We start from the raw sequence: 25,589 nt of genomic DNA, 5'->3' as shown, positions 1-25,589 counted from the left end.
CATCATGTCACTTCGCTTAACTAAGTTAATGCGCATCTATTTGCACACAGTAGGTGCGGCTATGCAGTTTTCCCTTCATTTTAATAAACGCCGAGTTTTTTCTACCGCAAATTCACGATTCATGCGGCCCATCATCATCAGGTGGTCGGTGGGGGGCATCGATCCTCCCTCCCCGCGCGCCTCAGCCTCGCTCTCCCAGCTGCTCGCCCCCCGCGGGCGCGCGCTCGCGCGCGGGTCACGCCGGATCGTGGCCATGCAGCTGTGGAAGCGGGAGCGGGCGGCGAAGATGGGAGAGAGCCGCGCCAGGAGCGAGCCGAGGCCGGCGGACAGGAAAGGGTCCAAGGAGAGCGCCGTGCGGCTCAGAGTGCTCTTCCTGGACGACACGGAGCACACGTTCGAGGTGGAGGTGAGCGAATGAATGTCACTCATCAGCCGTCACTCATCTCATCATCGCACCCCCTGCTGCTCTGCAGTCAGAGTCCCTCCGACCATCTAACCTTCTTCTGCTCCCATGATCCTCTCATCATTTTTCTTTTCCATAGCAATGTTCCTGAAGATTCCCCCCGACATGATGCCATCAATCATGCCTCCCTTTGCCTTCGCAGACACTTTGGTTTGGATGTGTGCTTGGAATTATTTTGAATAATACTGCTTAATCACAGTATTTTGAAACAATTACCCTGCTCTGAGCATAAGCTAGACTGTACACACCCATGAGTGGGACTGTCCAACCAACACTGCAAATGACTGAGCACAGACCGCTGGGATGATTGATGGACTTATTTGTTGGAATTCATGCAACAAAAAGTGGAATGTTTTTCGTGATTATAGCAAGAAAAATACATTTTTTGTTAGCTTTTCTTCATTTCTGACACCTTTCAGCAGAACTCACAAAGTTGGTTTGGAGCTATAATAAAGGGAAATAAAACTATACTGGAGAAATAGAGACAAAGTAAATATTTCCATGAAGGCAGAGCATAGACCCTCTCTTGTGACATACACTGGAGTTTACGTGCTGTGCCGCGGACGCGGTGGGGGGTGGGTGACTGTGGGTTTTTGGTGTGTTTTCTTTGCAAAGCAGCCACATTGTGCAGCCCATTATACCCATATTGCGCTCTTCGCATGGGTTCTTTGTGCACGGAGTCCGGGGGGAACTTTCTCCATCTCTGACGTGCAGGGATATAGAGTGAGTAGCACCCCAGGCAAGGAAGATGGAAGGCATGGAGGGGGCGGAAGGCCGTGATGTGGAGGGAGGGCCTGTGAGGGCAGCATCTACATTACTGTGTTTGACAGCTTCATGAGAACTGACCTTGTTCCCAGTGATGGGTAAGGAGACATGCAACGTTTGAAACAAAAGAGTGACACGTTACCGAGAGCCTTTTTGTGGCACCTCTGTTTTTACCGCATACCAAAAATGTGGAGTAGCACAAATGGCACGGGCTCTCGTGACCGGAGGGGCTGCTATCTGTGTTGCAGGAGGGTAATGAATGGAAGGAAAGATGCAGCCAGAGACGGCCGTCCTACATAAGGGGCATTCCCTGAGAGGGCTCTCTGGGGAGTGTCACCAGGGATGTCGGCTGTCTGATGTCGATCCGACGCTGTCGCACGAGCAGCGTCACGTTGCTGCAGCCACCGCCGCTGACCCTTCAGTTCAGCTGATCAGTTCGAACACAACATGGATTGAGCAGCAGAGGGGGGGAGAGGCGCTACTTCCTTACTTAACAAAGGCCAGGTTATGGAGTGCTGCAGGACTTCTCTTTCTCCAAACGTTATAATGCTGTCTTAGGCTGCTGCGAGCTCAGTGTTAACAGGTTAGATTGGGTGTTAGACTCGTGTCGGACTCCTGCAGATGAGTACCGGGTGGTTGTTGCTGCACAATACGAGGGTATAAGAACATCTCCCTTTTTTCTCTTTGCCTGTTTATTCTGAACTGAGCAGTGGCAGGATAATGGAGTCATGCTGATTTCTGGAGAGCTTCTAAACACAGGGTTCTGGGCTTTCTGCCGTCAGAGGGAGTGGCTATGTGTCAGCGGACAGAGCAGCGTGGAGACGGCTGTTTGTACGCCCTTCTGCTTACCCCAATCCCTGCGTAATTATCAGTGAGTCAGAGCCTGGCAGCCGAAGAGCTGGGCCATACTACCTCCTCACAGCAAAGGACTTGATCTTCTGCAAGAGAAAGAACTCACCATCCCTTGTTTAGAATCGGATAAAACACACACTTTCTAAACCGCTTGTCCCATATGGGGTCATGGGGAGCTGGAGCCTAACCCGGCAACACAGGGCGTAAGGCTGGAGGGGGAGGGAACACACCCAGGACGGGACACACCCAGGACAGGACGCCAGTCCATCGCAAGGCACCCCAAGCGGGACTCAAACCCCAGACCCACCGGAGAGCAGGACCCAGTCCAACGCACTGCACCACCACGCCCCTCCAGATAAAACACAGACGTTATAAATAATAAGAGAACGAAAGCAAAGTGTTCATTATAATGCTGTTATAATGAATTTACAATGAAAAACATCAGGACTTTCCATATGGGGCTGATCTTTTCTAGGCAGTCAAATATGAGAGCGGCAGGGCAGTGGGACCCTTTCCATCCCCTTTTAATAAGCATTTTGTGTTAATTCCCTCGTGTCAGCTGTGGTTTAGTTGTGCTTTTATTGTGTGTGTTTTTGTAATATTTGGTCGTGGAAGGTAATGTGTCCGTGCTGCACTGGGACGCGTACCAATAAAGGAGCAAACTGTGCAAACCTTGCTTCCCAGAGTTGTCAGTTGTCACAGTATTGACTTATTCACCCACTACTGACTGACAAAATAACACAATGCCTCGTCTTGCATTACAGCAAAGGATCCTCGGAATTGACTTCCACAACAAAGTATGCGGATACTTGAAGCTCCTGGAGAAGGAGTATTTTGGACTGGAGTTTCGTCACCATAGTGGCAGCTATGTGAGTGATGTATGGAGGGTGAGACACATGAGATGCCAACAGAAACTGGTATTGTAAGTGTGAAAACTATAAACTTGGGAACAAGGTGATCTAGATTTCCCTGTGCTACTCTACCTTTAAGGAAGGTGATTGACAAGGATATTGATTAAAAATGTATCATTTTGGCAAAATCGTACTAAGCATCTTTGGAAGTGGCTGTTTTCTTATGTCAAACAGATAAATCCAGCAGATGAACGTATCGGTCAGCAGCAAGTGCTGTGTGGTTTTGTTGTTAGTTAATCATAAATTTGTTGGCAATTGTTAGCAAGAGGTTCGTTTTGATTACAGGTATGGCTCGAGTTGTTGAAACCTGTGATGAAGCAGCTTAAAAGTAAGTTCCAGATATTTATGTCTAGATTCGTGTCTCGTGAGCATTTGCACGTGAGCTGGAGCTGGAGAAGATATGATATCCAGCCTACGATTCCAAACTCATTTAAGGCTCAGTGGTTAAGGGATTCTCAGCGAAAACGCTGAGGGCCGAGGGACTGTTGTGTGCCGGCCGCTCTCTCCCTGTTGTCTGTCGCTTAGATACCAGTGATCAGACCTTCCGCTTCATCGTGAAGTTCTTCCCTCCGGATCCTGGACAGCTGCAGAAAAGTTTGACCAGGTGGGGGCACTGCTCACATGGTTGCTGTAGCTGCGAGCAGAAGCACGTGATGCAACTAACGATTCCTGTCCTGCGATGATACACAGGTACCTGTTCACCCTACAGATCAGGCAGGACCTGTCCAACGGGAGCCTCACGTGTAACGATAACAGCGCCGCCCTGCTGGTGTCACATATACTCCAGTGTAAGTCTTGTGACGATAGCAACGTTTAAACCTAGAATACACGGCTGAGTTTTCCATAATCAACATGAAGAGAATGTGTATTCTGACTGCACACAGGCTCCGGAATAAAGATCTTTGGGGTAATTTTACAGAACGTTTACGAGAAGCTGTGCTGCAAGCTGTGCATCGCAGCTCTATTTCTCCCCCGCAGCAGAGCTGGGTGACTACGATGAGGAGCTGGACGTGCAGCATTTGGAGACCAAACAGTACGTCCCGAACCAGGAGTACCTGGACCACAAGATCATGCGCTTCCACAAGAGGCACAGGTAGGTACTGCTGCTGTGGAGAGTCACACGTGGCTGCTACTGGCTTTCACGTTCTCTTTATTCACTATTTCTAAACGTGGGGTTTCGTACCCACCTCGGCTGATATTTGATGAATGGGAAAAGATTTAGGTTAACTATGTTTCTCAAGCATTCATGACTTAAAGTCTTGTCAAGATTTAAAACTTCCACATCTTGGGTTACTCGAATACGAGGGTCCGGTCGACCGCTGGACGAGCATCCCTTTAGCAGGGCATGCGAAGGCTTCGGGTGAGTGATGAGAAGCTGTGTCGTGAGCCAAACTCATTCCTGGGAGGTGGGAGCAGTTGCGCTTCGGTCGAGGCCCAGCCCAGCCGTGACTGTCTTCCAGGGGCCAGACGCCAGAGGAGTCAGATGTGCAGCTGCTGGAGGTCGCACGCAAACTGGACATGTACGGTATCCGTCCCCACGCCGCTCATGACGGGGAGGGAATGAGGCTGAACCTGGCCGTCACCCACATGGGTGTCCTTGTCTTCCAGGTACACGCCTGTCCCGGAGGCTCCTCCTACACCTTAGTGCACTTTGTGTCAAACTGGATACCTGTCTTTACTTATGCTATTTAAACTCTATTTGTTATTTTCTTTTAATGGACACTTCTGTCCAAAGCCACTTACAGTACTTTACCTATACAGCTGGGTAAGTATCTTCCTCAGGTGTGTTGCAGCAGGTATGTGGGTTTCAAATCAGCAAACTGTGAGCCCAGAGGCAGCAGCTCTAACCACTACACCACCTGCTGTTCTCTTCATTCCCTTGTAATGATGTACTAATGTGTTACACAAGGTCTTATTCCTCTATTCAGTCAACTGGTAGTGGAGGAGTGATCTTTCTCACCGGGTTTCTTTTATGGTACAGATCTGTTCCCTTATTAATTTCTCTGTAACAACTTTGCTGTGATTTTTGCTCTTTTTATTTTTATTTGTTTAATACAGTGATGTGTCTGCTGTAGAACCTAGGTTTATCTGTTCTTTGCTTTCATCCTGGATTTTTGTTGCGCAGCTGTCCTCTTCTAACCTTTGTTGCCGCTGGAAGTGACCTATGGCAATAGTTTCAGCTACAACAAACAGACAAGAAAATAAGCTTTTCTTGTTTTTTTAGGGCAACACAAAGATCAACACCTTTAGCTGGGCCAAAATTCGCAAGCTGAGTTTCAAACGGAAGCATTTCTTGATAAAGCTCCATGCTAAAATTGAGGTAAGTGGGTGTTTATGCACAAAAAGGAAATAAAGAAAAGAATAAAAAGAAACATGAAGGTTACAAGTAGCACGTGTTGTTTCGGATGAGCATCTTCTCCCCTGGATGGTTTCTAAACGACACTGTGTATGTACTCAGTGCTATGGTGTGTGTGTAACTGCTACTGAGATACCCTTGTAAATGGGACGCAGGTGGGTGGGTTGTACTGGTGCCTAGCTGGACAGGTAGTGGATGCCTTGTTCAGTACGCCCCCGTTGTCCGACAAGGGCACTGCTTCTTTGGTTGCCCTGGTGTGGGGTCTCTGTTAACCCTTGTCTTTGTATCTTCGACCAGCCTTCCCACAGGGACACAGTGGAGTTCACCATGGCGAGCCGTGACATCTGCAAGGCCTTCTGGAGGATGTGCGTGGAGTACCATGCCTTCTTCCGTCTGGCAGAAGAGCCCCAGTCTCGGCAGCGCTCCCTGTTGTCCAGCAAGGGCTCCAGCTTCAGATACAGGTATGACCGTGACATGCTGGAGAGCTTCCTATCTATCTATCTATCTATCTATCTGCCAAAAATGTATCTGTCTGTCTGTCATTGGTGCTACACAGCTACAATACATTGATGTAATAATCCATTCCTTACATAACAGGGTTAATTCATTCTGTAAAATCATCCTGATAGGCGAATGCTCATTTTGAGGAGACTGGAAATTACCATAAGTTATTATGGAAAAAGGAAATGGTTCCTGGAAATAATGAACAGTGTTTTTATGCATAATAATAAACATATCGACATAGTTTGTAATATATAGTATTTACATTTATTCACTTAGCTGACACTTTTCTCCAAGGCAACTTACAGTGTTAAAGGTTACAATTAGTCACGCATTTACACAGCTGGGTAATTTTAGTGGAGCAATTTAAGATAAGTACTTTGCTAAAGGGTGCTACAGCCAGAAGTGGGGATCAAACCTGCGACCACTGGATTCAAAAGCAGTAGTTCTAACCACTACGCTACTGGCAAGTCCCATTTGTTAATAATTTCTAATATATATATATATATATATATAATATTAATATTTAAAATATACACACACACACACACATTTTCAGAACCGCTCGTCCCTTACAGGGTCACGGGGAACCGGAGCCTACCCGGCAACACGGGGCGTAAGGCCGGAGGGGGAAGGGGACACACCCAGGATGGGACGCCAGCCCATCACAAGGCACCCCAAGCGGGACTTGAACCCCAGACCCACCAGAGAGCAGGACTGCGGTCCAACCCACTGCGCCACTGCACCCCCGCTATTTAAAATATATATTATAGTAAATTTATAATATTTGCAACAAAGATTATTCTTAATGTGTCTTCAAGAGGCTCTCTTAGTTTCTAGGGCTGCCAGCGATTAAATTATGGATGGTTGGGGCAATAGGTTGCATAGTGGTTGGAACTGCAGCCTTGCAACTGGAAGACCCAGGCTTGAATCCCACCTTCTGCAGTTATACTCTTCACCAAAGCACTTACCCTGAATTGATACAGCAAAAAATTGCCCTGCCATATTAATCATGACTATCTTGAAATTTTAAGTTGCACTGGAGAAAAAGCATTATCTTAATGAATTAGCAGTTCTCTGCTCTTTCAGTTGAGAGTCATTATTTACCTTGATCAATGATTGCGATGGAGGCTCTCCGTGTGACTGCGAGATGAGAAGGATATAGCTGGTTTCTACAGAAGATGTTTGACCATATCAGTAAATTAAAGATTGCTGTGTCAGTGGGGGCAGTTATTAGTCAGTCGGTGATTTTAGGCCACTCTTCCCATGACTCAGTGGCAGAACTCAGAAACAACTGCTGGACTGTGTGGGAAAGGAAGAGAAGAGAAATCTGCCTTTTGAAAGGTGAGGAATCTGCTTACAGATACTTTATTCCAGGAGTGTTTTTGTCACCATCAGGGCTGTGTGATTTCCCACTGATGTCATTCATTTAATGTGATGTAGCCATTGTACTGTGTCCCTTTATTCTGACAGTAGGGCAGTATTTCTATATTTGTGAATGTGGGGCAGACTCAATGATATCCAATACACAGACACACACACACACACACACACGCACATTGTCTGAAACCCCTTGTCCCGAGCGGGGTCACGGCAAACCGGAGCCTAACCCTGCAACACAGGGCGTAAGGCTGGAGGGGGTGGGGACACACCCAGGACTGGACTCCAGTCCATCACAAGGCACCCCAGGCAGGACTCAAACCCCAGACCCACCACAGAGCAAGACCCGGCCAAACTCACTGCGCCACCGCACCCCCGATATCCTATAAATACAAGTAATTAAAATAAATATTTTAATTTTTGAACACTATACTCCAGCTTTTAAGGAGTAAAGGAGGGCGATGCGGTTGTTTCCCTCTAACTGCACATGTCACCCTGTGCGTTGATATCCCCAGGAAGCACCACAAGGCTGATTTCGACTCTCGACACTGCAGATCATCTCCAGACCTCCTGACAGATGTGTCCAAAGAGGTATGCTGCTTGAGGAGCCAGAGTGGCTCAGAATCGTGTACTTTTAAAGTAATCTTTATTCGGGAGCAGATTCTTGGTATCGTTACGCACTTAAGAGGCCTGAAGAGACTTTATTAAAATAAGGCCATAACTTCTACAGTCAATCGTACACCGATAGCTACAGACAGGCAACAGAGTAACACGAGGAGTGCTCTGGGTGTACGCTGTAGATTTGGACCTCATACCGTTCCATGACGTTAATTGCACTTCACATATAATGACAGTAGAATGTTAATTTTTTACAAGAATTGTACAAAAATCTACTAAATATTTATAAAAACATGTTAAGAGTACAGAAAAAGCATGTTGCTGGTACAAATGTTCAAAGGGTTCCATTCCTGAGATGCCAGCCCCCATCGTACGTGTGCGCGCTCTGTGTTTTGCCAGCAGTATGACCACGCCCAGGGGTTCACGTGCTCCAGCGCCGCCCAGGGCCGCAAGCCGCAGGACAGGAGCCTGCCGCCTTTCGGGGGGCTTCGCAGCAGATCTGTTGCGGAGGTTGCGTTTACCACGGAGCAGGAGCGCTCTCGGCCCCAGGTCCCTAAATCGGGCACTTCCGCCCAACCCCGGTCCGCCTCCTCCGACGCAGACGGGAGACCTGAGCGGCGGGGCCAGGGTGGCCGGCGGCAGCGCCTGGCAGAGGGATCGAGAGCACGCTCCGTGGCCAACACGCAGCAGCTGGTGCTGCTCTACCCGAACGACCCCCACCTGAAACTGCACCCTGTTCTCCCCACTTTCCCTTTGGCCACCCAGGCCTTCTTGCCAGGGCAGCGCCACACCCTCCGCCCGGCACCCCGGGTTCCCCTAGTGGACGAAGCGGCCCGCTCTTCCACCTTCTCCACACAGTCGTCGCTGTCGCCCCGGCTGCGCCAGCGGCTTCGGCAGGCCCGGCTCGGGCTGTTTGACGGCGCGACGGGGGGCAGCTACGGCAGCCGGCTCGGCTTCAGCAAGCTGGAGAGCGGTCACTACAGCGATGACTCCAGCTACCAGAGTGGCCTGCCCCGCCGTGCCTGGAGCCAGTCCGACGTAAAGCTCCAGGGGCCCGCTGCTTCCGTCTACGCCTCCGAATTCCGGCCCTTGGGCCACTATCCCCACCTGTCCCGACGGCAAGCTCCTGAAAGACCCACATACCTGCCCCTCGGCCCAGCCTCTCTGTCGGAACGCCCGTCTTCCCTCTGCATGCTGGGGGCAGGAAGCTTCAGTGATTCTGACTCAGAGATTGTGTACCCGTACTACTGCCCCACACTGGGCATGCTGGTAAGCGCCACTCCTCTCGCACGCATGCGCCTGTCTTCTGGCAGTCTGCAGCTGGATGAGGAGGAGGAGGAGGAGGTAGAGGCAGAGGAGGAAGGCCAGGACCCCAATGACCTGAGTGACAATGAAGGCACCCAAGCTTAAGCTGTTCGATTCATACATAGGTCGTCAACGGCATTTTATTGTTGTTAAACTGGAATGCAGAGAACCGTGATTTGTTTGGCCATTTTGAGTACTAATGTGAACTGATTTTTGTCAATAAATTATTTGTGTGTTACTGTGTATTATGTCATCGTCTCCATCTCCTGGCCCTGATTGTGAGCAATGTTCTCCTCTCTTGTTGGGACATTTACATTTCTTAGTTTTATGGAACAAATAGGAGCATGTGAAGCAAGACTTTCAACCATAAACTACACTGCAACTATATAACTGTCAACCTGTATCCATACATGATCAGAATTTATTATGTATTCTGAAATAAGGTATATATTATGGTGTCAAACACTGTGAAGGGTGCCAACTAGGCAGCTAGACCAGGAGGATGTGTCTGGTAGGTTATTAAACTTTCATGTGGACATGAAGCACATGGAAGTGTGGTAAAGCAGTGCCCAAGTACACAGTGCCTAAGTAACGTTTATTTTATGAAAGAAATCAATGCATACATCTCTTGACAGCAATTTTAACACCATTTCACTCCAGTGAAGTCTTGGAATGAAAGACTTATCTGAGATGCTTTTTCACATTTGCTGCATGGAATAAACTGCACTTTCAGACTTTAGCTCCTTTTAGATGATCATACATCATCACTGAAAGACAAGTCAAGGTCCCTTCCCATGTCCCCCTCAGTGCATTGTCATTCACACACACACAGTCTGAAACCGCTTGTCCTGAGTAGGGTCGCGGCGAACCGGTGCCTAACCCAGCAACAGAGGGCACAGGGCTGGAGGGGGAGGGGACACACCCAGGACGGGACGCCAGTCCATCGCAAGGCACCACAAGCAGGACTCGAACCCCAAACCTGCTGCGCCACCACAACCCCCTGCATCGTAACTGACTGGCTCTGCTGTTAATGGAAGCTTAGGAGGCTTACTGCAGGCTATACACTCAGGAGCCTAGGAGGCCATGCCCTCAGATGCAATGTATTGTTTTTAGTAAATATTTCAATTCATAGCACAGGGAAGCTTAATTTCTTCGGCACCCCACGTTTCCATGTTCAGGTGAGGACGTACCCCTACGACTCCTCATTTTAGAGAAAACCACCATCCTGCGAGAAAACTTAAACAACATGGAGCAGGAAGTGTAAACACACTGGTGTTTGCCAGGACAAGGACTGAGAATAAACTTCATTGCATTTGCATTTATTAATTTTGCAAATACTCTTCTTCAAAGATATAGAGGATTCAAACGTGTGTTGAGAAGTTTGTCACCGCTCAAGCACTTCCTGCATTTCAGCCTCTGTGAAGAATTTTGAAACGTGGTGCAAGTCCAGCAAGTATCTTCTCATTCTGCAATAGTTCCTAGAAATGTCCTCCACACGTAAAATACCTGCGCTGTACTTAATGCTACGAACACTGCTACCTGTTTCACATAACGCCAGTCTCAAATATTTCTTTCACTGCAGTCACAACAAGGGTCTGCACAGTTCAGCCACAAGTCCTCGCTTTGTATTAATTAGAAACTGATCGAAAACGCCTGCTGAACAAACAGCCTGGGAGCGATGGATGCCAAGATTGACAGGAATCTCTGCTTTTCATTCTCTCTCAATTGGCGGTTACTTCTCTGCAGTAAATATTTCAACATTGTCAGTTCATTTGGTGTTGATTAAAACTTTTCCTAAAAATGTGCACACTGCTCTTTTTACAGCCCATTAGCAATGAAAACAGATGGTAGTGCACAGTATCAAAGCGGCGCATGGCTCAGGGTGTACTGTGCCGGAGGTGCAAACAGGCAGCATGTGTGATGTCCAACTGTAAACACCGGGTTATTTTCATCACCTGGTGAGTGAAAAAAAAGCTGCCTGTTGGAATTCTGTGGCAGAATACAAGGAAGGATTAAAAAAAATAAAATGTTGCGTTACAGCGGAAAATGACAGGCTACTCTTTTAATGTATGTTAATACTCTCTCGATGTGTCTAACGTACCTCTGAACTATGCTCACCCTTAAGAGTAAAGCAGTGAGCGGAGTGTAATCCAAAAATGACACCAAAAAGTTGGACGGATTCCACATTTTAAAAAAGTGTGAACAAAAGTGCTCTTCCAAAAAACGGTGGTGACATCATTTGGATTGTGCATCAGAATTCATGGGGGCTAAATCTTTTCTGAGAAATTCTTCTGAAGCCTTTTACACAAGTGGATGCAATTCCAAGCGTTTCAAAAATTACAGTATGTTCTTTATAAAGTTAAAAATCCAGAAGACACTGCAGTTTTGCTTTTGTGGACATTCCTAGTTTATTGAAGTAATATAAATATATCTATATAAAAAAACAACTTTATAGATTTAATAAAACTCTTTGGAATCATGTAACGAACTACGTAGTTTTGCGGTAAAGCCTTCTCAAGAGATCACACTCAGCTTTGACGGCATCGCCACACCTTTTTTGGGGGCCTGGACTTCATACAACTATTCTTAAATGTAATGCAGCATAACATGTTCTGAAGGAACACAACCTATTTTAGAACTGCACCACTTTGCCCTTCAGGGCCACCATAATGCTCTTCTTGTTGGTAAAAACACATGGGACTCAAGTGCCTTCAGCTCTTCTGTAACCAGTGTTTATTCTTAGAACTCATCGTAGGCTTCTGGGAGATTACATTCCCGGCTATACACTCAGATGCAATAATGCAGTAAGGCAATGTCTATAAGTGGTCAGATTAGTGAGTGGGAAACAATGTTTGAGGTTATCGGTGGCTGCACTCAATAGTTTAAAAAGCTTTTTTAAACCAAGAAAACCTCTTTTGGTACAAGCCGTTGTATGAGTTGGATCACATTATGTCCAATCAATCCAAACCTAATAGCAATTCTGATTGCTCAAACACATCTTGAGCAAGTATTTTTTGAATCTTAAAAACAGACAGGCATTAACTTGTGGAGAGGCAAACAGTACATAATTGTATTTTAGCTTTGGACACCAATTTTAATATTATGCTTGCCTCCATGTAGATATCTGACAACTGCGTTGTTCATAAAAATACACTTCATTTGAATTTCACATTAGTACTCAAGAAAAAACAAGGCTACATGCAAAAAACTGGGATGTATATCTTTGATGCACAAAAAATCCCCTCCTCTTATACAGAAATGTTGTGGTATTATGTTATGTGCAAACACACAAAGCTCTTTTTGCTTTTGTTGTCTAACCTGCATGACCTGTAAATTCCCCTGTCAGCTCCCTTGTTTTCGATGTTCATTTTCCTTAGATCATAATTCATTTGTACACAGCCTTTCACACTCCTTTCCATACTGATTTGTTGAAAAATAAATAGGGATAAAGCACACTGAGCAGTTCACAACTCCTGCTTATATTAACTGGTATGGCCTTGAAGTGCCACACATTTCCCCACAATGTGCCCTCCTGACAAGCTACAAACCAAATGGCAACCTCTTTCACATGTGCATCACTATATACAGTACATGAAATCAGTATTTATTGTACAGAACAAACAGTACCAACATAGACACACTAAAGCACAGTGACATTCACACTATGTACGTATTTACAACCCTGGCTTTGCAAAGTGGTGCTCTTTATGCACTGGGTGAAGTAGCGGCAGTAAGCCACAAAAGAGGAAGGTACATTTGCATAAAATATACACAAAATCCATTCAGTACCTGCTGCTGGAACAAAAGGAGCATGCTCCTTGAGACTCAGTCTAGGAATCAGTCTTTCTTTTTAATAAAGAAATATAGCTATTAATCTTTGTCTCTTCTCAAGAGGTGGAACTCAATGCAGTAGGCCAGTAGATGTTTTGAGGTTGAGGTTATTGTGCCTTGTATACAAGTCCAACTACACCAGGAAGAGCAGTGCCTCTTCTCAATCTCTTTAGCTGTGTAAACTTACAGATCTTGTTTGGGTAACTGTGGGTGGGAGTGTTCTGAGGGCCATTGCCATTCAACCTCCAGCAATTCTACTGGCATGTAGGAGAACATCCCAGTTCTCTAGTACTTATCAACAAGCACTTCCTGTCACATGCCTCTGCTTCCACAGCATGCTGGAGAAGTGGGGGATGGTTTCTCACGCTCCTTTTTCCATCTCACTACACAATGTAAGACACACACACAAACTATGCAGCATCCATCTCCATTCCACGGGTACCCTGCGGGGGATTGGACAAGATTCGGGGGGTTTGTCCACAGTAGAACACAGAACAGGGATTTTCACTCCAAAGGCTTGTCTTTTGCAAGAAAACCGCACAGGGAGTGACATCACTCAGGCTGCTTAGCCATCTGTGGGGGATGTTGGGGTGATGCACTGCCACAGTCAAAGCTGTGGACACAACTCCTTTGGTCCTGGAATTCCTGTGCTCATGGGGTCAACGGCTGGCTCTTCTCGACCACATTTACCTTTGCACATACATCCTCCTGTGGAACAAGGAGTTCCGGCAGCTGGAAAAGAAGCATGGATACCGGCTTTATAGAAAGAATAGTAATTCTGGGCTGAAGGCTTTGAGGACCTGAAGTTCACCTTACCATCTTTTCTTCACTGTCGTTCAACCAGTCCTTCAGCAGATCCCTAGGGTTAGGGATCTCAGGAAGGATCAGCTTCCGGAATCTAGAGAAGAGGATAACCACTCAGTTTCAAGAAACACATTCATATCCCTTTCTAAACTTCCTCAGAGAAACATCAGATTATACCAAAATGCGGTTTCCAAACTGATGCATATATATTTTTTTTAAGAAACTCAACTAAAAAAAAAACACTGTGATCTACAGCAAAAGGAGCATGATCCACCCTCAGACACAGCAGATCCTACAAGCCCGAGCACATAAAGAATTGCCAGCAGCTAATGGAGGAAACAGATTCAGAAATTATTTTTTAAAAAATTAAAAACTTAATTAGATTCCACAAATTGATTTAAGCTACTAACTTATTTAAAACTAATATTTTGTGTACTAATATCTAATTACTAGCTTTACAATCATTAGATGGAAACTTCTAATTCCAAGGCCTCCTACGGGAAAAGCGTAAAATTATATGCTTCAAGTAATCTTGTTTGACCAGTTAAAATACAAGATGTACATTTGCTTCAAATTCCTGATGTAATTACAACATGTAAAAAGCACAGAAGCACGGAAAAAGAAAAACAGTAAGTGAACAAAAACTGCTTTTTAACTGGCGATAAAACAAGATAAGCTGACTGCAGTAAACAAAGACAGGCCTGCCCTGTGGAATGTATTTACTATCCTATCTAACTTGTCCACAAAAGGTGCTGCTGGGAAACCTTATGACTCTCACATACCTATTCCCACCAAACTTATTTTTTACTAAGGAACTCCCTCAGTAAGACATTAATAAAAATTATGATTCCAGAACCTTAAAAAAAGAGAGAACTAAACAGTATTTTGTACTGATTTACTCACATGGATTTTTTTTGGGGTAACAACATCTAAGTGTCATACCTCTGACATTCACCTTCTAAATCTAGATGCCTGAGCCTGAACACATACCTCTTGAAGAACACGAGGGACAAGACGACAACCAAAGTGACTAGGATTGGAATAGCGATGAAAGCCACGTGCTGAGACCAATCTGGTGGCTGATGTTGACCTGAAAGGAGCATTTAAAGTAAAAGCATTCACTTTTACTAAGAGCTACACGTTAGTCAATCCAAGGAAATAAATAGCACTTTTGAGCCCATTCTGAGAGATTTACAATGTGAATTAGGAAAAAGAGTACAAAATATTATAGTATTTATCCAAAGTGTGCAAGCAAGTCGATACACTTCCAGTTTTAACACATTTTTTATGGGCCATTATGAAAACAAATTGACTAAACGGACATGGACAATTTAAGCAGAAAACAAGCAGCTTCAAGTTAAAAGCACAGAAATCTCCCCTTTTCCTGTTATGTCAGCAGACCCAGTTGCCCAGGACATATTACCGTAGTGTGCCTCCAGACTCCAGTCGCTGCCACCAGTCCCACATCGTACTGTCTCTGACTTGATTTGCACCCTATACTCAAAGCGTCGATCAAACAGTAAGGAGTGCTGTGACTGTTTGTGAACAATATGCTGCAAATGGTAGAGGAGTAAAGAAAATAGTTAAACAGTGCTTTTTGTAAGGTACTACGCTCAATATGTATTTGAAACATAATTATCAGATTAAACGAAATTAAAATTTAGTCCAAAGGAGAGGTCCCAGTTGGAAGTTTTGTGGTACAAAAATCACCTGGTTTTCAAGACCTACCTCATACCACTTCTCAGAATCACTTTTCCTGTACCGGAGTTCGTAATCCCAACATTCGCGGTCGAACATATTAGGAGGGTCCCAGCTTGCCAAAAGCGTGCTCCCGTTTTCATGGAGTCTAATTTGTGGGGGTGGGGGCTTTACTGTTGGGATGCAGGAGAACTTACATTAATAATTACCACAAGAACAATTTGCCATTATTATTAACATCATCATATGCTTTTATCCAAGGAGTCTTTCCAGTTCAGTTACAGTAACTATGTTACAACAGTACTGTGAGGAAAACTTGTCATGCTTTGAAAAGAGGAGACAAATTTAAGAATAAAATGGTTAAAAGGATTTCTCTGCGGAACAAAATAACAGGCAGGGAGTGACGCTAACATTACCAGATTCCTGTATCAACTTCTCAAAGGAGTTGTTCAGGGTGGAAGTGCCATGTTTTCCTCTGAAGAGGAAGAACACTTTTCTTGTGTAAGTTCTGTGGTTGAGAAATGCTCCACTTAAGTGACAGCCTATTTTCATATCCCCGTGGTACAGGAATGTGGTACACAGCTTAAGGGCAGGCAGGCCTTCGTACCTGTAACACCGCAAAACATAGGGCTCAGTGACGGTACTTCACTCTTGCTTTCTTCATCACAAACACTGTACCGAACGACAGTGAAAACACACACCCAGGCAAATCCACCTTTCTCAGTAACACAGACTGAAAGCACAATCACACAAAACACTCAAACTGATGGTGGTTATTTTCAGACTGATCCTTCTCCTATTGGTGCCACATGTTGACACTTTGTGTGCCTTGTGTAGCTTTGTTCTCCATGCCTTAACAGTTTATTTTTTGTGAAACATATTCTTCGCCCCCTCATAATAAACATCTGCGTAACTCCTGCTGCTTTGTCAGGCTCACATCTGCTTTACTCATACTACATATGTGACTCAACGGGGCTCTTGAGCAAATATTTTTCTAAAAATACATGCACAACTGGGATCTGGAACGTGCTCTGCGAGGACTGCAGTGGTACCTAATGTAAACTGCTCCTAGTATAAACTCTAGTATCTTCCAGTCCCTACAAAGCCCCATGTGACAACAAAGAGAAAACATCAAGCAGGGGTTGGGAAAATTCACTTTGCACTCACCAGTATAAGAGCTCAAGGCTTGTGCCCTTTGGTTCCCACGTACAGTTCATGGCCTCTGACATGTAATAAAAGCACTGGAAGTTTTCTACCAGCTTCGCTGTAAACAAAGAAGCAGAGAGTTCTTCAGCCTAAACATTTCAAAATGCTGATGCGTGCAACTCAAAGTGCCCCAACAAATGACCAAGCTTTATAAAAAGTAATAGTTCAGTTACCTTTGTACAAGCATGAAACCAACAGAACATCAACAAGAAGTGACAGGACACACATGGTATGGTAAAATTCAGACAGGTACCAGTAGGTGGAGCCTCTGTGACGGCAGTGAAAGGGCTTTGAAAGGTGTTCAGTTTTCACGGTGCTGGGATACAGTACGTTTACATCAATATGCACGGAATGATGTGAAAGCGTGGTAGGAATGCTTGTTGTACAGTGTCGATTACCTGAGGGAGCGGAGATGTTGCGGACTATCGCTTCGCTCTCGGTCTTATTTCCACACTTGGTTTGCACGGTGTATGTCACACCGGACTCCATGCCCAGACAATTGTTATAAAAGGTATTAAGCCTTGTGTATACCGCTTCCTGGGGGGGAAAAAAAAAAAATTCAACGTGACAAACTGGCCACAGGTATTACAGATTAATTGCCTGACACATGCCACTGACTGCTTATTGCTATAATTGTCTTTTTTGCTCTTCTTTTACTCTGATCTGTAACAAGAATGATAAATCAATAAATTACACAGTACATACTATAATGCATTTGGCTATATTAAATATAAAACTGTGAGTATATAAAATACGTACTGTATATAAATAAAGAAAAAAGTGAGTATTAAATAAAAGACACCTGTCTATTTGGAAATGATTTCACTCAATTTACTACCTGTAGTGATTTTTCCTTCACTGTGTAGCTCACTGGACACATGAGGTTTTCCAGTCCTTCCGGTGGTGTCCACGAGAGTCGCAAGCAGAAGTAGTTTTCCCTTTTCAGCGAGACATTGCGAGGTGGAGGAAGCACACCTTCAAAAGCAATCACACAGTGGCAGTGCCCATTTTCACACAGCTCATTCAGCATTTCAGGACAGAGCAGTACCTTGTTCTCTCATAAAATCATTTCTACACACACAAATGTATATATATATATATACACATACATATTATGTATTGAAGAACATAAAATTTCAGTTTGTCTTTACATAGCACTCTTGTCAACACGGTGACAGCGCCCAACAAGAGAGCACACACTGCTGATGGAGCAATTGCGAATTTACCATGGCCAAGGAAGTGGGGGCAAAATAAACCCCTGGGGTCCAAGCAGCACTGACTGTGCCCACACAAATGCTGGGCAAAATTATAACCTGAAGGCTGCTGGTTCAAGACCCCATTTGCTGCTGCTGCTGTTTCTGTTTGAAGGGTTTTAGTAAAAAATACACAGCTTTACAAATGTGTCAAATATTGTACTTCATATTACTTCGAATCGATGTCAGCTAAATAAATTAACACATCCATACAATTTAGCATACAAAAATTACTCATTCTAGTTTTATATAAACATACGCACGCGCAGGTTCAAGTAATAAATGGGTTTGTTTAAATAACCGGGTCAAACATTGTACTTTACAGTCAAGTGTACTTTGACTTATTCAAAAACAAGCTACACACCACGTCATGAGTAAGTATACATAGACGGAGCTGCTTTAAGAAATAATGAGCATGACACGTATCTCTCTCTGTTCTGTCGTGACTTACACTCCTAGAGGGAATCATAAATAGTAGAAATAAAAAAAAATAAAAAAAAGTAAACGAGCAAATGGTGAACGTCCCGTCACTGAGGCTTTACTGTAAGAAGCTAATCACGCGCTGACGTCACTTGCAGGAATTGCTCGGGACGGCACGGGACGCGTCCTCGTGCGCTCGCTCTTCAGGAGCGGAGCTCCGCAGCCGTGACACAGTCCACGCACAGTGCGTGGACGTCGGCGCCGGGGTCCTGTGTCTCTCCGCCTCAGCGTGGCCTCACCAGCCCCCTAGTCTCTCAGTGTCACGCAGAAGAGCCCGACGCCGGCGGTAGTTACCTGATCCGAATGCGTCCGAAGCGAAAGCAGTTCCACAGTTTAAGAAAAGTATCAGAAAAAGTTGGGGGAAGTGCGGCGCCATCTGGAGGGTCTCTCTTGCGGTCACCGAGGAGCAGCTCCGTGGCCGTGTCTGGCCGGCAGCGAACGGAAGGACACCTCGAAAGAGGGACAAAATGCTGCCTACGCGTTACCTCCGTATTCCGTGTGTTCCCGACAGCTCCCACATTCGACTGAGGAGAAGGCGGGACGCGCGGGGCGTGTTCACGTGCCTTGTGCCTTCCTTTCGCGTCCGTGTTGCGGCGCCGCAGCCGCCCACGCGCAGCCCTCGCTCACGTTAACTCCTTCAGCCTCCCTCGAAACTAGTTTACCAATATCCACACTCTTCGTTTTAATAAATACTAACATTTGCCACACAATATTCAATGCATATTAATATTTATGACCTGGTCCTGACTAAGGTTTTGAAGCGATTTTTTGTAACCCACCACCACACACCGGACGCCCAAAGCCACCCACAAACGCGAGCAGTTTCCAAAAAGAGAGAACACTTTATTCAAAGATTCTTCTGACAAAAAAAAAAGTGTGTTTGAAGGAACAGGACAAACTCACGTAGGATGTACTTTACTTAACAGCGTTGAGAGCAACAATTCTCCATAATCGTGTGAAACAGCAGCGAGGGCCAATACACTTGAATCAGTACACATTTTTTTTTTTTTTTTTTTTTTACAGCATTGAATTGTCATATAAATCTGCATATATATTTTCACTTCAGTGCAGCACTTGTAAAATACTGTATAACAGCATATATGTGAAGATATGCTACCTCATGGAAACGGAGACGCTTCTTGAGGGCCTGAAGGCATTGATGGCACAGGACGAACACACACATTACCTGTGGAGCCCAACTCCATCCCCATCCCCTTCTCCATAGGCCTTCTTAACACCAACTATTATTTCTAGCTCTCTTTAAAGACACTTAAGTCTTAGGCACATCCTCTAAAATGCATTGCTTCTTACGTTTTTTAATCTTACAGTATATTCATATAAAATGCATGTATACATAATCTTTTCCACAAAAACCGAACCACATTAACTGTGGAAATACTGCAGCTACTGGGCTCTTAGTGACTGTCGTTTCATTTAAAGGAGGAACGATTCTCAGCCAAGCAGTCCCTTAGAAATAAATTAAAGATTTCGTTCATATTTTAAAAGACATAAATATGCGGCAACTTTAAAGCTTGGTCATTAACGCATGTCAAAAACTGTTTTGCTAAAGAACTTGCCTCCTCTAAAAGAAGCACCGTGGTGACAAAGGACGAAAACCAGACAAAACGTATAACTGTTTCTTGGTGCCCTGTAGCGCTACGATGGTGGGCGCGTGAGGGGCAGCGAACAGCTGGCGGGCAGGACAGAGCTTTCACTGGGCATCCAGGATAATGCTGCTGGTCTGTTTGTCAAAGACATGGCCCCAAGGGTAGAACCAAGCAGCAGTTATGACAGATTGCTGGGGTGGAGCGCATTGCTAGCATTCGGCCATATTCTTACTAGGACTTGTTAGCACACCAGCAGCATGAGCAGAGGCGTAGAGTGACCTGCGGGAACAACAGAGATCCGGTCCGGAGCGGGTGTCACGGAGGCTATTTCCTGGAGCGCATTCACCTGACCACAGGTGGGTCATGACTTTGTGTTTCTGGTGTTGCGTACAGCAGGATACACTCTTCTCCACTCGTTGCAGGACACAGGCGAACCCAGGCGCCCCACACCATGCTCCTCTCGGTGGCTTGCTCAACAGTCTCGTTGCAACAGCACTGTCACTTCCGGTTCCTCAAATTCACTCCAGAGGAATGCTCACGGTATAGAATTTGGGTCCTGCATGCAAGGAACCAGCCTTTTAAGTTGTCTAGAAGTATATCAAGCTAACATTCTCAGGTCTTATGTTCCTTTTTGCCCTACAGCAATCACTATAAATATGTACACAGTGTAGGGGAAACCAGCAAATCAATCATCCGTGACTGATTATCATGCCAGTGCTTAGGCAGACCATGTAACGTGGGGGGGCGAGATGGAGAGGAGGTCTAAGGTGTGTTCCTTACACTCCCGAGTCATGGTGGCCAATGTGCCTCTCTTCTTTCTTTTGACATAGTCTTTACAGCCCCAATGAGAAGGTACACTGGACAGCTTCCTTGTTGCAGTTGCTTGTCTGGATCTTCTCCCAGCAATCTTTGAGTTGAAAACAGGAAGGCTACTTTTTAATGGGAAAACCAGGTGCCTTTCTGGATCTGGATCTTTCTCTGGCAACACAGATGGTGGTGAATGCTGTGCTGAGCAAGGCACTGGGAACATAAAGGAACTTTGTGGCCTTCAGTGGTGTGGGAGGGAGATGCAGCAGGTTGCGTGGCCATGCGGACAGCACTGTGACTGGGCCAGGAGGGTTCTGAGAGGTAGGAGGGAAACTAGCCAAGATCAGTGGTGGTTCCGCTGATGGCTCGGAAAACATGAAGGGAGTTCTGCAGCAGGGAGCCCATCATGTCTTCCTGGAAGATCTGCAAGCCAGAGGGAAACGATTGAATAAAAAGGTCAACCGGGGGGGGGGAGAAAAAAAAAAAAAAATGTATAAATGTTATCCAAAACACAGCCACAAAAACACATAAGAGAAAAAACTGCCAAATGAAATAAGAACAAAAACACAAAACACAGCCAGATGTTGTCACAAGCACAAATCGGAGACTAAAAAACTAATCAGTGAAAAAACCATGAGCCTCGGTACTGTAAATGTGAAGAATAAGGATGAAACGTGCATAACAAAAAGATGAAACCAAGCAGCTGGAATACTGTTTTACAGTGAGAACAGAAGAGCGAGTGAAGCTATGCAAAATTCTCCTGATCAACCGGCTCTTGGTTTATATTACCCGAGTCTTCTTTATATCGGAGTAACCTGACAGCGTGTATTAAAATGAAGAAAAAAAACATTGTGAGTTACATTCATGTACATTTACCATGGCCCTCTTTGTCATCTTTAGGAAAAAATGTGTATATTGTTTTATAGAACATAAATCAGAACGTATTTTCTACTTTGTAATTTTAGTGGGTCTAAGAGACACCACTTAGGTGATTTCAACAGGTGTTCTGTTAACTGAAAATGGTAAAACTTTTAAAATGATTAACTTTGAAGGGAGGGACACAACATTTCCTTGAAAGCTGGCCTTTTAGTGTTTGGGGGGTGTTGCACCTGATTAAATATGAAATATATATTGTAATATAGATAGTAAAATAAAAGAAAAATATCTGTTTTCACAGGGGGGCGCGGTGGCGCAGTGGGTTGGACCGGGTCCTGCTCTCCAGTGGGTCTGGGGTTCGAGTCCCGCTTGGGGTGCCTTGCGACAGACTGGCGTCCTGTCCTGGGTGTGTCCCCTCCCCCTCCGGCCTTACGCCCTGCGTTGCCAGGTAGGCTCCGGTTCTCCGCGACCCCGTATGGGACAAGCGGTTCAGAAAGTGTGTGTGTGTGTGTGTGTGTGTGTGTGTGTGTGTATTTGTTTTCACAAGAAAAAATCTATTTTAAAACAGTACAACTGACAGAGCAGCACGAACTAAGAACTAACTAAGCAGTTGTGAGAAGAGCAAACAATGTAACAAATCTATGACTTCAGCATAAAATTGTAAAATCATATTCTATTAATCAGCATTTTCATTAGACATAGAAACATAACCGTGCCAGAGGGAGACAAAGTGGCTACATTTTCATTTTCTGAAATGCATTTTTAAAAGCTGTATGAATTCCAACAAAGTGGATATAAAGCTTGCATGTTTGCTGCTCATAATTTATACAACTTTCCTTATTGCCTACAATAGTTCTTTGGGAAAATGTCAGGTAAATAGCCTTTGTTTACACCTAGTTCACCAAAACAAGTTTTTAGAGTTATCCCTGTGTAATAATAGCGCGCTGCTCCAATGCACCACTCTGCATGGCAGTCGTTGATAATTATAACTCACACAGCTATGCATAATAACAACACCCACATGAGCAGATTCCTAATCTGTTGTCTAAATCTTTCAACAACCTCAAGCATTAGCAGTTAAATTCCTGCTGTCACACCCATTGCATCTGGGAACTGAACCTGTTACCTAGCAAAGAGTTCCAGGATTGTAGCTACAATCATGTCACATGTGTTTGTACAAGATGGGAGTCAAATGAGGGGTAACAGTCAATGCCAATCTTTGTTAATCCTGTGAGGTCTGTGACACCACTGTAAACAGGTAGTCCTGCTATGGTGAATGCTGGGCTTTATTCCATTTACACATGCACTGCAGATTGCCTGACAAACAAGTCTTAAGAACCTATTTTCTACATGTATGTTTTGCTCACTCTGCCGCTTATCCCTTTGGTCACATCTGTTGCAGAACAAATCCAGATGTGAGGAAGTTCTGGCAGCCCACAGAAAGTCTTCTTGCCAAGACAATCATCTATACACAGTGTCTTGTAAAATGTAAATATAAAGTGATTCTCAGCCTTCTGTAAGGCAGACAAGTGAGATGAACGATTTTAAAATTTAGCTGTTAAATGTGAAAAGCGATCATGTATTAGGTTTCTGTTCAGTAACTGATGTCAAGCTCTGTTTGAAAAAACAGACCAGACTTGTTTTGCGCCACCTTTGCCATTCCAGTGTAGGACTGACTCACTGTTCTCAAGTAAACCCTGAGCATATCCCTTCAAATACTCTTTTTCGACTAAAACTTCCACACGTGGTCTTTCCAGTAAATCAACACCTTATTTCCTCCGCTCAGAAAATCACCTTAATCCACCGAGTTCACCTCTGTTTCCTTGAAGTAAAAAATGGTCCATTAATCTGAACATATAGCCAAAGGGTCCCCTTTCGTGGCACTGAAGTTGGATGTGAGGATATGAGGGTCTATGAGGGGTTTCCCACCTTCCTGCTCAGGCTTTGAGGCTTTTGCCAAGAAACATACTGTGGGCTGTTCCTGGTATCTGTAAGCCACATACCTCTCATATCTTGCCACGTACAGGCCTGCCTCATTGTGCTGTTGTCTTGGTGACTCATCGTGGTGGGCTTGGTTTATTCTGCCTCTGTAGCCGTGACCCATCACGCTCAGCACTAACTAAAATGCTACACCACATGTACTGTATACACACGTACACGATGAAACAACCTGATTGTGTTCCAAAGACACAATGAAACGCATACATGAAGTAATGGAACTTCAAGACTCCCCAAGATAAACATGTAGGTGTATCAGACAGCCTTGAGGCTCCACAAACATAGTAAGACACAAAGTGAACACTCTTTTCTTACTTGGAGGGATACAGGACCAACTGTACAGGAGACTGAGTTTGTATAGTCAAGCGAAGAAACTGGCAAGGTCTTCCCGCTCACCTGTTCGCGGAAGATGTCGGACAGCTCCTTCGCCATGTCCTTGAAGTTACCCTTGAGGCCCTCGTGGTACTCCAACTGGTCTTCCTTGATCAGGCGTTCGTTGATGTCCAGAGCCACGCTGCAGGCCTGCACGAAGTTCCTGCAGGACACAATGGCGTTCTCCTTTACACTTTCCACATGTCACTTTCCCCATCTACAGGATTGGTATGGCTGGCTGAAACCCAAGCCTAGGCAACCTGGAAGACCACTTTCAATGATGCAGGTGTGGAAAGAACGAGCAGTGCCACATTTGATAAGGTATCATGTTCTTTTTGTAAACTGGGGTTATCGCATTGGTTAGTGCTGCTGCCCTTAGACTTAGAGGCCTCAGGTTCAAATCCCACCTCCTGCTGTTGTATGCTTGATCAAGGTACCTAATCTGAATTGTTCCAGGAAAAAAAAAAAGAACAACACCCAACTGTGAAAGAGTAAACAACTGTAAGCAGCTTATATTGTAAGTTGCTTTGAAGAAAAGCATCACCTAAATAAATAAATGTAGTTGGGACCAGCTGTAGGACATAAAGACAAAAGGTCCCTTCAGAGGACTTTCCTGACCATATCGGCAAACATTATTCTACTTTGAGAGCCAAAGTTAAACTGTAACTTAATATGGGTCCATTTGCAGGGTTGTATAATTCTTCTTAAAGGTGTAACATACACAAATGCATCCCTAAACACTCAGAAGCAGCGAGCCGTTAATGTCACACAGGTTTTACAGAGGACGTTACTCTAGCGAGTAAACAAAGCCTGGGCAGGATTCCACTGATGCAAACCTGAATGCATCACTTGTACTGCTGCTCTTCTTTAAAAGGAAAATCTTAAAGCTTAGCATCATCTGTTAAACTTCCCACCACGGTTGTATTACACTGGGTCAAAGTGGAACAGGATGAATAACTATTCACATAAATATTGTTATGATATAAGGCACCAGTTTTCAAACCTGGTCCCATTGTTTGCTTCTTTTTGTTCCAGCCAAGCTCCTAATTAATTATACTTTAAAAAATTATTAACTGAATGCAGCATACAAATCAAATAATGTTAAACCTGTTGTGTCAGAAGGGGCACATTTTTCTTTAATCATAATTTCTGAAATTATAATCATACCTGTGATGAGTTACAACCTTTTGCCCCTGAGCCCTTGCTCTACGCATGTGGACATATCTGCAATTTCTCGGTGTACAAGTATCTTGCTCAAGGGAAGTAAAACAGGGATGTGAACCTGTGAACTTCAGAGTCAAAGAGAACAGCTCTAATCACTACACTATCAGCCATCCCTGGGCTATTAAAGACATCGCTAATAGTTAGATGTTTTTTTTTTTTTTAAATTAACAGTGCTCCTTATAGAAATGAGTTATTTCTAACTAGAGCTGTTACTTATGCGTTAGTCCTAGTTATGTGCTATTTTAGGTTCCGGTTCACCGCAACCCCGCTTCAGTCAATGTG

At 44.7% G+C, this 25,589-nt stretch overlaps 3 protein-coding genes across 4 annotated transcripts in view; 1 reads left to right on the top strand and 2 right to left on the bottom strand.

Annotated features, from left to right (window-relative positions):
- Positions 1-253: 253 nt before the first annotated feature.
- On the top strand, positions 254-9,256 carry LOC108929679 (FERM domain-containing protein 7). Its single transcript, XM_029257521.1, has 13 exons — positions 254-406; positions 2,845-2,949; positions 3,277-3,319; positions 3,517-3,595; positions 3,682-3,779; positions 3,970-4,084; positions 4,452-4,599; positions 4,727-4,756; positions 5,216-5,311; positions 5,645-5,808; positions 7,124-7,192; positions 7,744-7,819; positions 8,246-9,256. The coding sequence occupies exons 1-13, from the start codon at positions 254-256 to the stop codon at positions 9,254-9,256; spliced, it is 2,187 nt and encodes a 728-aa protein (XP_029113354.1).
- A 3,478-nt stretch (positions 9,257-12,734) lies between these two features.
- il13ra1 (interleukin 13 receptor, alpha 1) lies at positions 12,735-18,992 on the bottom strand. Its single transcript, XM_018744433.1, has 10 exons — positions 18,718-18,992; positions 17,529-17,665; positions 17,089-17,227; positions 16,652-16,748; positions 15,901-16,091; positions 15,515-15,657; positions 15,210-15,339; positions 14,777-14,876; positions 13,799-13,880; positions 12,735-13,714 (listed from the first exon to the last, which is right to left on the bottom strand). The coding sequence occupies exons 1-10, from the start codon at positions 18,797-18,799 to the stop codon at positions 13,634-13,636; spliced, it is 1,182 nt and encodes a 393-aa protein (XP_018599949.1). The 5' UTR covers positions 18,800-18,992; the 3' UTR covers positions 12,735-13,633.
- A 328-nt stretch (positions 18,993-19,320) lies between these two features.
- The window catches only part of dock11 (dedicator of cytokinesis 11), a 66,788-nt gene continuing 60,519 nt past the window's right edge, over positions 19,321-25,589 (bottom strand). For both annotated transcript variants that reach the window (XM_029257390.1, XM_029257391.1), the window contains 2 exons: positions 24,108-24,246; positions 19,321-21,260 (listed from right to left, as the gene is read on the bottom strand). In XM_029257390.1, the coding sequence (XP_029113223.1) occupies positions 21,171-21,260; positions 24,108-24,246 (229 nt within the window). In that variant the 3' untranslated portion in view covers positions 19,321-21,170. The remainder of the gene's footprint in view (positions 21,261-24,107; positions 24,247-25,589) is intronic.

This window comes from Scleropages formosus, chromosome 13, assembly GCF_900964775.1.
Source record: "Scleropages formosus chromosome 13, fSclFor1.1, whole genome shotgun sequence".
NCBI classification, from domain to species: domain Eukaryota; kingdom Metazoa; phylum Chordata; class Actinopteri; order Osteoglossiformes; family Osteoglossidae; genus Scleropages; species Scleropages formosus.
Note: the sequence above shows the minus strand (reverse complement) of the source record. Positions and strands in the feature narration are given on the sequence as shown.